Raw genomic sequence first — 15,694 nt, forward strand, 5'->3', positions numbered from 1 at the left:
TAGAGAGACTAGATACAAGAGAGAATTATTTACTGCAGCAGATAAAGCCTGGATGTGGTTCCCTGCCTGGACAGGCTGAGGAATTGAATTAGCAAATAAGTTAAATAAATATGCAAATATTATGGATGGGATAATTAATGAGACCACAAGTGCCATCCATGCTATCAATGAAGAAATGGCTCAAATTAGGAAGGTGACCCTACAAAATAGGATGGCTCTCATTTATTTGTTAGCTATGGAGGGAGGAACGTGTGCTGTTATATGGAAGGAATGTTGTACCTGGATTGAGGACTCACATGACCCCATAGAAGAGCACATGAATAAAGTAAAGGAATTACAGAAACAAGCTAGAGACATATCCAAGGAGGGATGGAATCCCTTCTCCTGGATGGGGACAATTGGTGTATGGTTTAACAATCTATTATCGGATTTAATAAAACCCATAGTGGTAGTGATAGGATTGATTGTATTTCTTTTGATCGCTTGGAAATGATTAATGTGCTGTTTTTCTCATTTCAGGAAAAATGTGGATTCGCTCGCTTAATAGGAAGAATGATAACAGCCACAGAGATGACCGTCTGATGGCCCAGCCCAACTGCCCATCTCTTCTGAGAGACCCCTCAGTTGTTGTAAGAGTTGGGTGGAAGACATCATCTCTGAAAGAGGGTCCCGCAGGTGTACTTCGACAGTTTGGACACCACCCCAGAGGGAGTTTATCCCGAGAAGTGATTTCGACGAGTCAGTCATTCCGATTCCAGCGAATTCACCGAGTGGTCTCTGTGCCCTAGTGCACCTCCGGCTGCTGTTATTATTCTTACAGCTAGATAGATAGGTGTGTGAATGCTTCAATAAAGGTGTGTGAATGCTTAGCAGAATAGCAACCGCGAGGCAGTACTTAGTCAGTTCTTCCTCTTGCTAAACATCCTGTCTCAAATGGTACTTTGTCATGCAATAAAACCTGGGGGCATCAGAGTACTGGGTGGACCTAATTCGCCCGGGAAAAGCGGCTGCTAAAGGACAAGACTTTGACCTGCAGGTACCAATTGACTGCGGGGTGTGGCAACAGAGTCAGGGTAGGCCCAGGTGCGTCTGTGGCTATATCATCCCCAGTCACAGTCACACTACCTTCTTAGCATTAGTAGTACTGCCATTGTTACCTTTTAGTTTATGTTTTTATATATGTGTGATAATAAAATTATCAAAAGGGTGAGAATTGTTAAGGAAATTTAAGCAATGTATAGAATCTATTCTGACTTTTTAATATCATGTAATACTTAACAGACATTATTATGTAAGATGTTTTTCTGCCAAAGAATGTAGGTTCGTGACAAGAACTTGCTAAGTCACCCTAGTCTTGCTGATTTGTGTCATGTGCCCACCCAGGACCAGATGGTGTTCGATAAGGAGGAACGGGCCTCAAGGCCTGCTATGATTGGTCCAAGCTTGGGTGGAGTAATTCTTTGTAATATGCAATATTAGGGGCCATCTATGCCATGTTCGTGAGGCAGATGGAGCTCCCTTGTAATTACTTGTAAGTGCATGCTGACTGTCACTTTATTGTAATCTTGCTCTGCCATTATCAATATAAAAATGAATTTGGCTACAACTGTTCATGTTTTTTTCCCACAACACTACGCTGTTGCACCAGCAACTCATCCTCTCCACGGCTAACTGGATTGACCCCTAGGAAGTCTTGCCCAGTTTCCAGGATGTATTAAGCATCCTATCATATATATGGAATATGTTTACCAATATCAGGACATCAAGATAAGTATTCTTTTAAACTGCAAATGCTGTAACCTCTTTGCGCATCACTGTACTCACATGCTACACTATATGGGGGCTTCCCGAGTTCTTCTTTTTATCACTTTACAGTAGATGAGGACTAAAGCTAAGTACACACTGGCCGATACATCGTACGCAAGTCGGCGGGTGTGAACCAGCGATAGGTCTGTGAACGACGTAGATCACAGATATATCACATCAGCCCTGCAGCACAGCTGATGGCCAATATATCTGTATATAATTTATATCGGCGCATCACACTGTGTACACGTGCTGCAGAGGCCGCCAGTGACTGACATCACAAGTGGGCGAGCACATATAAACTCCCACCCAGTTTTGATGTCAGGCACGGCATAACGGGACGACAGGTGGTAAGTGTGTATGCACTTACCAGCGTCCTAGTGTGTACCCAGCATAAGACTTCTTTAGCCTCGAAGTCATGACACCAATTAGTATACATGAAGAAGCCCTGAATAGGCAGCAGTCTCAGAATACAAACCACTGCTGGGTTAATTAGATATAATCATCAGCAATATGGGCCAAATTAAATATGACACAGGTGATGGTCTACTTATGTGGCTCCTACTGTACATTTTTAGGCTGTATTGTTGCTATCACATAGCTTAGAGATGTGCTTTTTATAGCCCAGCACCATATTTACATGCTACCTTTCTGTTATTCTGATATAACCTAAATCTATATATTCAGTAACTGCAAATGACAAACATGAAAACTAATTAAACAATGTCCCACTCTAAAAAATGGCTTACACTGCTATAAGAGATGTATTTGCAGAAATATAGCAGGGATATGTAAGTCAGATTCTCCATCTCTTGCCACACACTCCCTCCCTCTCCTCTGAGTCTGCAGGTCTGCGGCCACAACAACAAGCAGATAATTAATAATCCTGTTGGGAGGTGTGTGCTGTGTAAGAGATGAATCTGTCCCAGAGGGCCAACCAGTTTAAAGAGTCCCTGGACAGGAGAATTGGCTGCAGGAGGCCTTTGTGGTTCAATGGTTGTATTGTGTTACAGTGCGGTATCATGTGTTGCATGCTTTCCCTTGATGTCTCAATGTAGCATACACTGGTACATGATAAATGCATGACCATTGACTAGTTTTACTGATATAGATTTCACTGGTGTGCAAATATTATTACCTGCATATGCTTTCTACATCACAATATGGTACCCGCACCGGCCACATCTGCCTCCCCATCACGTGGAGCAAACAATATAAAAGTAGGTTAAGACTATATGTTGCCCTACATAAAGGTAATACTTATAAATTCTCAAATATATAAGTAAAGCTTTCTGGAAAATATCATAACTAAATTAAGGGTATAAATTGTACTGGAAACATGTTTTTCTGTATTCTCCAGTCTTTTTGTCTGCTGGCAAAAGGACACCATGGAAAGCCCAGCAGAGAATAAAACGTCTGATTGGCGGAAAACACTGTCCATCTAGCTACATATGAAAGACATATTTAAACATTTTGTTGCTGATAGTGAGTTGGGATCAAAGCAAAAACCAAGTAAACTTGTACCCTGACAAAACCACGTTGCACTGCTGGTGGGACAGATGTAAACATGTATAGGGATGGCCATCGCCCATCGATTATTAAAAATCATTGATGGTCTATGGCCGATGTTGAATACTTTTGCCATAGATGTGGGAGAAACAGATAGTTTCCCGCCATCGATGGTAAAGAACAACCCAATACTGTTCTTTTTTCACCTACAATATGTTGGGACACGGAGAATAGCTCCACCCCTAACACATGTTAAGCCCCATCCCTAGTCACTGACTGATCTGCAGCCCATTCCATAGTAAAACAGGGATGACCATCAGTGGGTGAAACCATCGATGGTTCCCTAACAGATGGTTTTATACCATTGAGGTTATCTATCAATGGTACCATCGTTGGATAGCCCACCGAGGGACATCACTAAACATGTGCAAAGATATTTAGATTTTAAAGGGATGTGTCCAAACTCAAATCTAAACTGTAGCGTAAATATAAAGATACCCAGCATTTGTTGGCAAAATGCATAAGCAGCCAGCAGGGCCATTTCTAGGGGCAGACCAGCCATGCAATCACACTGGGAGCCCGCTAGCCCCCGACATCTGCTGACTGCTGTGTTGTCACACTGCCTGCCGCCGCTGGAGACCTGTTTGAGTGGCCCACCCACCCATCCACCTTCCTGTGTATCTGCATTCTTTTCTGTTCGCACTGGGTGTGATATTGGATAGAAACAGCTATCATAGCTGGGGGAAAGGGACAATCCCAGGACCGGCGGGATCCCGAGATTCTGGCCCTAAAACGCCGGGATTTGAATCCCGGGATTAGTGCTTCCAATCCCGGGATCCATGGGATTACACTGCGCATGTGCAGTTCCCCGCCTCCCTCCTCCTTGGCACTCTCTCTCCCCCGGGCAGCGCTGAGCACTCGGCTGAGACACTGTCTTTTGTAGCCTGGCAGACTCGCCTTCTACTCTCCTGGCAGCCTCTCTCCCTCAGGCAGTGCTGAGCACTCGGGTCAGGCGCTGTCTTCTCTAGCCAGGCAGTAAGGAACTCACACTGCCTGCCGCTACCTCTGGACCTTGGGGACCCCACTACTTATTAGTGAGTAGGTTATTTTTATTTTATTTTGAACTTGAAACCCCCCTGGCCCCTCCCCCACATACATAAATTGAAGCAGGACAATTCAATCCAGGGATTGAGATTTTTTTTAATCCCGATACCCAGGATTGAAAAAACGGACTGGGATTGGCCTCCCTACTTGCAGCCAATATCTACTCTGTTTGCTAAAAATGTAGTTGCAGCCCTTCCATTGCAACATGGTTTGTTCCAGATGTAAAGTTACTTTCTTTGTTTTGTTTTTTTGTGCTTTTCTCCCAACTCAAAAATCAGTAGCCCCTTCTAGAACAGATTACATATATACTTGTAAATGCTGTAAGACTATGGGGGTAATTCAGATCTGATCGCAGCAGCAAATGTTTTAGCTAATGGGCAAAACCATGTGCACTGCAGGGGAGGCAGATATAACATGTGCAGAGAGAGTTAGATTTGGGTGGGTTATATTGTTTCTGTGCAGGATAAATATTGGCTGCTTTATTTTTACACTGCAATTTAGATTTCAGTTTGAACACACCCCACCCAAATCTAACTCTCTCTGCACATGTTATATCTGTCCCACCTGCAGTGCACATGGTTTTGGCCATTAGCTAACAAATTTGCTGCTGCGATCAGATCTGAATTAGGCCCTATGGAATATATTTACTAAGTAATGGATTTTCAAAACCCACGGTTTTTGCCAGTTTTTTTAATGTCCTATTTGAAATGGCAATAATACTAAATGCAAAATCAGGTTTGTTTTGTAGGAAATAGTATTGCTCTCTTAAATCTGGCAGACAAAATCTGCAAAAATCGAGGAATTTGAACGGGGCTGTCGGGAGCCAACAAGAGCCAAGGTACCGGGGGCATCGCCAAATCCAGGTGTGGCCATGCCCTCTCCCCAAAATGTTAAAAAAAAATACTATGCATGCCCCTTCCCCCCTCCTCGACATCCCTGTTTTGGAAAATCCACTGTTTAGTAAATAAACGCCTATTCATATTGACTCAAATCATGTTTTTTGTTTGATTGTTTGTTTGTTTGTTTGTTTGTTTGTTTGTTTTTGTTATCACCAAACAAAATACAAAGTTGACATGCATAGAGAGATGTTTGGCATGCAGCTGTCAACCTTAAAAAATACAGTGGTGGGTGTTAATTATTGAATAACACCAAGGGCGTAGCTACCATAGGTGCAGGGAGTGCAGCTGCTTTGGGGCCCACCTTCCCTGTCACAGTTACCTGTATTATATACAGTTTTCACCATTGGGTGTCAAATAGGGGCCTTACAGACTTTTGCCTTGGGGCCTACAATATGTCTAGTTATATCCCTGGACCTGCTCATTGTAATGTGATGTAAAATGAACAGGAGGGCATAATATTACATAATATGAACTGGGGAACTGTAATGTGCCACAAAATGAAGTGGAGCCACTATAGTGTGGTATAATACTGGCAGCCCTACAATGTGACATTATGTGAAGCAGGGCACTACTGTGGGGCATAGCATTGAATAAGGCACTACTATGGTTTTGAAAATTAACTAGGACACTATTATGGGGCATAAAATTAGCAACTGCTGCAGAGAAGTGTCTCTCTAGAAGCATTGGGAAAGGGGCCCCTTCAAAATGTTGCTATGGGGCCCTGAAAGTACTGGCTACGCCTCTGGATAACACTGAAACTATGAAATATGATCCCACCAGATGTAATGTTAGTGAAACATTTGTTGATCACTTTTACTTTATAACCCAAATTGCATCCAACCTAATAGCAAGTCACAATTGTAAATGTACTGGGATAACCGTGCACAAGGTATATAATGCAGTATTTCCATTATATTTTAAAAATAGTTAAAAACAGTACATCAATTGCAATATTTCCTTATTTGCATGCAATTTACATGTAAACAGATGAGTTTTAACATGTAGCATAATCTCTCCAAATAGAGATGCTTAGGGTGCGAATTGTTTATCACTCTAATAAAAAAGAATTATATACCACATTAGGCAGTAGAACAGAGTTTAAGAAGCATTCTTGAAATTACCTAGGGGCCCATTATTAATCACATTTGCAATGTAATCTGGGAGCGATATTAGCGCCCAGCATGGCATTGCAAAATGTGATTATATTGGGTGAATGCAGCACCCACAGGTACAGGGGTTCCACAAAGGAGCCCATCCCTGTGATGTGCTCCAAGTGCTGCCGGGGCTTCTGCCGAGTTCCTCCAGAACTACTTCTGAAGATGGCGGTAGCTGCTTCACATTCTGGAAATTGATAAATCTGGCAGCATCGCATTCCTCACAGGTTCCCATGGGGGCTGCGGCTACCGGTAGGAATTGAGGGATCGCAGCACGTATCGAAGATATCTGGTGCAGTCTCTCAGTAATACATTCAGGGGATACTTAATATTTGTGGCTAATCCCCAAAAACAATAGTCACAATTTTTTTCTTTTTTTTTATATAAGTGGGCACCCTAGTGTTTTGGAAGCCCTTTGGTCCCCATAAAGTAACATTTTATAATTTAACTCTACATTACGAACTATCTATACATCAAATAAGCCATCTGTTCCAGAAATGCTCATTGTTTTATTCATACCACTTTCACACAGAAAACGCCCCCTAAATCAAAGCTTTTACCCAGCATTTGAGTGCCGAGTCTTTTTGTCGGTCTCAGCCATACACCCCCTTTCACACAGAAGAGCAATACACCGAGTGAAGCAGTTCTATCCGGTAATTTGCCGATCAACCCGGGTATTTCTCCTGTGTGAAAAGGTCAACCCGGGTTGAAATTGCCAGGTCTTTGACCCTGGTGAAAAACCAGGGTCTAAGTCCCGAGATTTTCAACCCGGGCTGACCTTTTCAACACAGGGTTGACCTGGCAAATTACTGGGTAAAAAACTCTGTGTGAAAGGGGTATCAGTTAGCACTTTATATCTGTGCTATCAACTGTTCCACTGTTCAGAAGAACAAAATAAGACATTTCAGGAGGCCTTTGACAAGTTTAAAAAGCATGGACTCCAGTAGCATCACTAGTGTTGGTGTCACGCGATACCACTCTCCCAGGTGTATGACACACTGTGACAACCCCATTCTCATGAGGCTGGGGACTTGGCCAGTGCTCCAGGAGCCGCTAAGCATCCCCAGCTTTTCATGCATACGCGTGTTATCCATCACCACTGCACTGCTATTTTGGTGTCAACCCCTCCGATGGTGACACTTGGGGTGTGCTGCAACCCCGGATCGTCATAGTGATGCCACTGATGGCCTGTTACTGAATATTCAGGAAGACTATTGGTAAATTGATGTTTATACAGTCACCTGGACAGTTCTGTAGTTGAAAACAATATTGATTGTATACTCCCATATTTGTTTTAAAACGTATTTAAAAAATAAAAGCTCTTGGAATTAAATAATGCTAGAATTTAATAATGCCTAGTTGTTAAATATCTCTCCCATTACCTGTGTCCTGACGATATTGATGCATGGTCTGTAGATCGATAACATATGGTGTTAGTTGTGTGTCCACCTGCCCTAATGCCACTCTTCCACGGCCATCTTCTCGTAGAGCACTCTCAATATGATGGCACACTGTTGCAGTATATGGTCTCCAACGTCCATGCTCATTTAACCACTCCCAGACCACAACTCTTGGAGGAGCCCCTTGACCTCCAAAATTCTGACCACTTACTGATTGCAAGATGCCTGGACGTGACATGGCAAGACGTAGAAAAAGAAGGAGAAGACAGGAACTAGAATCTTCAGCCCCAGTGGCGAGCAGGCAGGTAATTGAGTGGGGAAAAAATGTACATGGAGAGTTAAAGGGTGCACTAGCATGGGGGCAATGCTCAAAGGAAATGTTCGAAGTTGGTCTTCATGGTTGACTTTGACAAATGCTGACTACTAATTTAAAACAATAAGCGTAATGTTGTTATTTACAGCAGGGTCTTCGCTCTATAAGCAGATGCTAAACTGTCGCAGGAAAAGGTACCCTCACGCCAAATACAGGGCCCATAAAAGTACACAAGAATAAAAGGGTTGGTTTGTCCCTCATGCAGCCCTTCCTGTTCAATGTCATTCTGTGTTGTGTTCTGTTAAACATACAGAAATCCTGTATTCACCAAGTGCAATGGTCAACTGTCAGCTCTTGAGGCCATGTGTCCATATTACCAAAACAGCATATGCAGACTCCTAAAAAAGACAGATTGAGACAATTATATACTGTATTCATATGTGAGGTTAAATGCATTGTCACACCGCAGTGCTCAGTATGTGTACAATGCTGGCATACTAAACATATAACAGTGTTTAAATCAATAATCCTTGTATATTTACTGTATGTACAAATACTATTACACCATTTTATTTAGTAAAACCCATGTGTTAAGTATAAAACACATACAGAAACTGGATAGTATCTATGGCGACATGAGTGTAAAATGAGCAGAACACCATAAGCTGATTCTCCTCCTAATACACAAATACAGTTTCCTCCCACGGCAACAGATACAGACATTGAATTAGCCTATAATCTCTCACCAAGGCCATGTATGCAGGAAGGGAAGCCCACGGCTCTAATACACAGATTTATTACAGTATCTGCAGCAGTATCTATGCAGCATTTTAGTAGATGGATCTCCAATACAGGTCCCTGGTGCTGACAGTCATTCTTTTCTATCAGGCATTCATTAGGGGATAGTTGGTCGTTTGGGGTCTGACCTCCCTGGTGTGCTGTTCAGATGGTGGGGGCACATGTTTCATTTGAGTGTGCGGGTCTCGCTGCTTCCCGAGGGTCCTCAGCTGATGATATATGTATATCATGTCCCTCACTGGGAACGGAGATGGGTGGCCTCAGGTGGATTTGTTTGCGGTATGTGGCTGTGGCTCTTGGTGGTTGGTCGACATGGGTGCTGATCAATACCAGGATACAGATAAATGCCAGGGTACATAGAAGGGGGGGGCAGATAAATGCCAGGGTGCAGATAAAGAACTGGGTGCAGAAAAAAGACTGGGTGCAGGGAAAGAGGTGCAGATATAATCAAAGGTACAGGGAAAGGGGTGCAGATTAAAGCAGTGGTGCAGAGAATGAGGTACAGTCAAGGGTGTAGCTACCATAGGTGCAGGCAGTGCAGCTGCTATGGGGCCCAGAGCTGAGAGGGGCCACTTTCCCTGTCAAAGTTACATGTGTTATATACATTTTTCACCATTGGGTGGTACGTAGGGGTCCTCAAACTTTTTCCTTGGAGCCTGCAATATATCTAGGTATGCTCCTGGATATGCTCATTGTAGTGGGGCATAAAATGAGCTAGAGGGCATTTTAAGGTTATATAATATGAACCGGGGCTCTGCAATGAGCCACAATATGAACTGGGAGCACTATATATCATAATGTGAATTGGGGGTACTATGCGGCATAATGTGTACTGGCAGCTCTGAAATGTGACATAGGGTGAACTTAAGCACTACTGCGATTCATAAAAGGATCTAGGGCACTACTATGGGGCATAACATTAAATAAGGCACTACTATGGTTCAGAAAATTAACTAGGGCACTATTATAGGGCATAAAATTAACAACTCTCTAAAAGCATTGGGACGGGGGCCCCTTCAAAATGTTGCTATGAGGCCCACAAAGTTTTGGCTATGCCCCTGGGTACAGATTAAGGCAGAGGTGCAGAGAAGGGGGTGCATATAAAAGCCAGTGATGGGGTTCTTCTGTTTGTGGTTGCAGAAGACAGATCTGACCCTATTTCTCCAGCCATATTCTACCTACCTTCTCTATTTGGGACTGTGCCACTCTTGTGAATTCTGTTCTATTCCTGTCTTTCCATCATACAGCACTACAGCCATAAGGGGGAGAGGGCGCTCAGCTGCGTTCCCGATAAACCAACTCTAATAACCCGAAATCATACTCAGAGGCAATATATGGGATTGACTCATTGGCCACAGTTTTATTTACGTTACCTTATTTCCAGTTGCAGGGTAAGGACAGAGAAACGGTGGGCAAGGCGGGAACCTGCCAATGACCGTTCATTGATCAACCAACCTGGGGCGTGCCACCGCCCACATTTAGGCACTCGGCTACGCCCCCTCCTCTGGAGCCAGCCCCCGCAGATCGCGCTCTCCTGATGCACAGCCGACTGGCCCGCCATCGACAGCTGGAGCCTGGCTTGTGGCCCCTCAAGGATGGTGAATCTGCCCACCTCAGCTGGCTCCCCCCACTCCCCATGCCTTGCGCACCGCTTCTTCCCTCTGCCCTGCTACATACATTATCATATCAACTGTGACAAAATTGCATAAACAATAAAACAAACCTTTATTGACAACCACATTACATTCACCAATTGACCATACCAATGTATTCATACATGATCCCATTTTTCTTTATACTTTAATTCTCTGTAACCACTATTTTTCCACTTTTTTTATATTATTTTTATTTAATTTTTATGAAAAGATAAGAAACAATTAAAACGATACATATTACACAATTACAGGATGACAATGGCACTTGCCGCCAGGCATAAAAGGGTGGGTGGGGTTATGCTGTATGGCGCTGCAACCTGGGTGAATACTGCCTCCCCCCTGCCTCTGGCCTTTTAACCCCCTCCTGCCTGGACCTCCCATCTCCAGCCTAACTGGCTGCTGCCCCTACTTCCCAAGTGTGAACGGGAGGCCGGGCATGCCTGCCCAACCCCCTTCCTTCCTGCCGTTGGCCCACGGGCCGCCCGCTGCCCCTCCCCCCTATGCCGCTCTGGCCGCCATTTTGGCAGCCTGCGCTCCCTTAAGGGGGAGAGGGCGCTCAGCTGCGTTCCCGCTAAACCAACTCTAATAACTCGAAATCATACTCAGAGGCAATATATGGATTGAATCATTGGCCACAGTTTTATTTACGTTACCTTATTTCCAGTTGCAGGGTAAGTACAGAGAAATGGTGGGCAAGGCGGAAACCTGCCAATGACCGTTCATTGATCAACCAACCTGGGGCGTGCCACTGCCTGCCTGTAGGCCCTCGGCTATGCCCCCTCCTCTGGAGCCAGCCCCCGCAGATCACGCTCCCCTGATGCACAGTCGACTGGCCCGCCGTCGACAGCTGGAGCCTGGCATGCGGCCCCTCAAGGATGGTGAATCTGCCAACCTCAGCAGGCTCCCCCCCACTCCCCATGCCTTGCGCACCGCTCCTTCCCGCCAAACGAGGTTCTCAGGCATGCCTGAGGGCCGAAGCCCCCACCCTGCAACCTACTGAAACACTACCTGGCCCTCCAGCACCTCCTGTGCCAGGCTGCTACTCTTGCGCAGTGCCCCCCACTGACCAAGGTACCACCTACCTTGCCAGCCGGCACCTTTCACCTCTTATCCATCAGTGATCAAGAAGCTGCTGGCCCTCCTGGCATGCAGCCTAGCGCTTCCCACTAATTGGGACTGCTGCACTCTCTCTCCTACGGACTTGTATGCCTCCCTTGTCATAAAGGGCCTGGGGCAGTCCCACTTCCCTACCCAGGATGGGGGGGGGAGCACCTTGACTGCCCCGGCCCCAAACCTGCCAGTTCAGATGTTTGCTTCGCACTGAACTTGCGCTGCTGCACAGGCGCCCTGCCAGTCCCCTCCTTGCTTGTTGGCACGTGGCTCTGATGTTCCTCTGTCTGGCTTGGACATACAAGCTGTCTAGCCTGTGGGCCCTTATGCCCCTGGCCCGCCTGTTGGGGGCCACCGTCATGTCGCCTTTTTTCCGGCCAGCCCCATGGCCAGACAGACTGCTTTGGCCCCTGCTGGGCACTCCCTGATGCCTGCATCTCTGCCAGCCGCCTGTGCTTCCCCTGTCACAAAACTGCCAAGCCTGACCGGGTACCTTGGCTGCTTCTGGACGTACCTTGCGCCATTCCTGTCTAAGAAACCGTTGTGATAATCTCATGGTGCCGCAGCTTATCTCCATACCCGTGCCCGGCCAAACTCACGTGAAATAGCTAAAAAAGGCAAACCTTTCTATCCTCCAAACATCGAAAGCAAACATTGATGGTTGCCCACCGTCGGTTCCCGCTACATTTCCGTTAACTTCTGCTAACAAAACCAGTAGCACGCTAAATGAAAACATTAATGGTTCCGAACCTTTGGGAAACAGCTGCCTCTCTGCACCTCCACTGCCAGCAGCCCGTGGCCTAACGCTTCAAAGCAGTTAGAAAACTTTCATAACTTCCTATCGTATGCCAACATCGATGCTTTGGACCCTCGGTTTTACTGCTCCTCCCTACTTTCCTTGCTAAATTCGTCAGCTTGCGGGCCAGAGCATCAACAGACATGGATTGGCAAAGGCTTCTGATCTCCTCGCTCTCGTGAAAACCTTGATAGTTTGAGCCATCGGAATTCGCTGTCCCTCTGTACCTCTTTTGCTAAACCGCCAGCTCGCGGTCCTATGCATAAAGAGAAATAGATATACACTTTATGACCCCTCATTACTGGCTGCAAACCTGGATGGTCGTGAACCCTCAGCATTTACTGTTCCTCCATCCTTCATCCGCATAAAACCCTGCCCTTCTATGGATTAACGATTAAACCTCGCTGGTTATGAACCATAGAAAGTGGAGGCTCCACAGCCCTATCTCTGCTAGCTACCGGCCGCTGGACCGGCGACCTGACATAAAGTTATAGAAAACTTTTTAACCTTCCGCAATCGCAAGACAAAAACATCGATGGTTGCCCACATCGATGGTTGGGCCAGGGGGATCCGCTGTCCCCCCGTGTTTCCCCTGCTCACCCACCCATGGTGATCACTCTGCCTGCAAAATTGATGCTCCCCAATACTGATTGCATTTGCCCCTAGCATAAGCTTCCTTCCCCTGACGCAGTAATCTACATCCCTTTCTAGCCTCTCCACCTTTTCCGCGGGAAGCCCGCACTCTCGCCTCTCCGTGTCGCTCTCGATTCCCCAGTATGCTAAGACTGTCTTGGCCCCTCAGTTTTCTCTGGCGCGATAGGCACACTTACTACCTCCAGCATAACCTGCAGTTCGCGCAACAATTGGCCACGCTGTACTGCAGCTGGTGGCCCTGCCCCCAGGAAGTCATCTAGGTGGTGTGCTATGGCCCTTGATCCTGCGCGCACCTGCTGGCACCACTGAAGGGAAGAGCTGAATGCTCCGAAGACAGCACACGAAATGGCGCAGCCCATCGGCAAAACATTTTCCCCTGAAAAATTATCTACCGCAGCTTTGTCCCATGAGACTGAAGCTCTCCGGATGCAGGGAAGCAGCCTAAAGGCTGACTCTATGTCCAGCTTTGCCCTTAGGGCTCCCAATGTCAGGATCCATAACGTGATTGGATCCTGAAATATGATATTGTGTATATACTGGCATGTAGTACCTATATTGTAAATGTCATTTCTTAAACTGCATACCAGGCTGTAATTCACATAGAGGACAGTTGTAATTCCCCTTGGCTGGATTGTAAAAAGACAGGATGGGTGGTATTCAGTATGCCGCCTGTTGGGATCCCGGCGCTCAGTATACCGGCACCGGAATCCCAACACCCGGCATACCGACAACTATTCTCCCTCTTGGGGGTCCACGACCCCACTGGAGGGAGAATAAATAGCGCACATAGCGCACCACCGTGCCCGCAGCGTGGCGAGTGCAGCAAGCCCGCAAGGGGCTCATTTGCGCTCGCCCCGCTGCCGGCTTCCGGCAACCGGCGGTCTGGTTCCCGGCGCCGGTATGCTGTCCGCCGGGATCCCGCTCGCCGGCCACTCATACTACACCTGACCGGATGTTTATTTTTCACCAGAGGGGGGGAGCTGTAATGTGGGACAGCTCAGAAAGCCTGATACCTGGCTTCCAGACTCTGCCTCTTCCAAGGGGTTAGCAAACCTCACAAGAGGAGTATCTGATAAGGCTGCTTCCTGAATGACAGCCATAAAATTGCTGTATGATGGACAGGAAACCCAATCTCTGAGCTTCAAACAAAAATGCTTTTGCGTGTGGATAACTGGACAAGCAGGCTCAACTCATGCTTTTGAAAAAAGGTTAAAACCCCCACCAGGATGGGGGTATCTCTTGAGTGGCTAACAGGGCATAAGACTGTCCTGCAAGCCCTCCCTTGTGCTCGGACCGTCCTAACAGCCGAATCAACTGTCTGGTACTGCCCCGAGCATAGTTCCTTCTTCCTTACCTAACGCGTCGGTCACCAACGCCCCTTCGGGGTAGGACAGGTGCTGGATGCGCCTGACCTCCCACCACAAAGGTGAAATTACCCATCCTGGCAATGGTGGGGCTGCGAATGGTCCTGCCTAACGCTAGCTCCTTAGCGATTTTCTCGCGTACCACCCCCGGCTGCTTCTTTATGGACCTTATGTCACTGGAGCTACTGGTAGGCTTGACCTCTCTGGTTATAGGTATCCTAAAACCATCCTTGAAGCCCCCCCCCCCCCTCCCCCACCTGCAGCGAATTGGCTTCCTTAATCTTGGGATACCGGGGCAGCCCTGCCAGGCCCCTGCCCACATCCACAGGGCTATTCACTTTTCCCAGGCCCTGCTGCTGCGGGCCCCTTTTGCGGGTGACTACCCCTTTCTCTGTTGCACTCTTTGAGGGCGTGGTTCGCGCCACAGAACGTGCATGCGTGCTTGTACTTGCACTGGGTGCAGATGCACGCATATCACTAAAAACCCAGCATCTAATTTCCTGCTTTGCGTGCCAGGCCTCCCTGCACTGGATCTTTTGCTGTGCTGCACCCGTTTATGCTACGCACGCCACCTGCACTTTGAGCCAGACGTCTAAGGGGGTCATTCCTAGTTGATCGCTCGCTAGCAGTTTTTAGCAGTCGTGCAAACGCTAAGCCGCCGCCCACTGGGAGTGTATTTTAGCTTAGCAGAAGTGCAAACGAAAGGATCGCAGTGCGACTACCCAAAAAAATAATTGTGCAGTTTCAGAGTAGCTCCAGACCTACTCCTAGCTTGCGATCACTTCAGACTGTTCAGTTCCGGATTTGACGTCACAAACACGCCCTGCGTTCGCCCAGCCATGCCTGCGTTTTTCCTAGCACGCCTGCGTTTTTTCGAACACTCCCTGAAAATGGTCAGTGGACACCCAGAAACGCCCACTTCATGCTTTGCTAGACCTTGTGTAAAAATACATCGGCCGTTGTGAAAGTACGTCGCGCATGCGCAGAAGTGCTGCATTTTCACTTAATCGCTGCGCAGCAAACATTTTTATCTAGCGATCAACTCGGAATGACCCCCTAAGTCCCTAGTGCCGAAGTCAATGGGCTTTATGCCCACTGCCTTTGCCCTGTCAACCTCGTCATATTTTCACCA

At 46.7% G+C, this 15,694-nt stretch overlaps 1 protein-coding gene across 2 annotated transcripts in view; it reads right to left on the reverse strand.

Annotated features, from left to right (window-relative positions):
• Positions 1–15,694, reverse strand: part of DTX1 (deltex E3 ubiquitin ligase 1) — a 166,783-nt gene that overhangs the window by 144,006 nt on the left and 7,083 nt on the right. Inside the window, exons 1-2 of one of the 2 annotated variants that reach the window (XM_063913322.1) lie at positions 8,932–9,238; positions 7,855–8,583 (exon numbers count right to left, since the gene is read on the reverse strand). In XM_063913322.1, coding sequence (XP_063769392.1) covers positions 7,855–8,110 — 256 coding nt within the window. In that variant the 5' untranslated portion in view covers positions 8,111–8,583; positions 8,932–9,238. Of the gene's footprint in view, positions 1–7,854; positions 8,584–8,931; positions 9,239–15,694 lie in introns of those variants that run through there. The other variant, XM_063913321.1, reaches the window with a different exon arrangement.

This window comes from Pseudophryne corroboree, chromosome 1, assembly GCF_028390025.1.
Source record: "Pseudophryne corroboree isolate aPseCor3 chromosome 1, aPseCor3.hap2, whole genome shotgun sequence".
NCBI lineage: Eukaryota > Metazoa > Chordata > Amphibia > Anura > Myobatrachidae > Pseudophryne > Pseudophryne corroboree.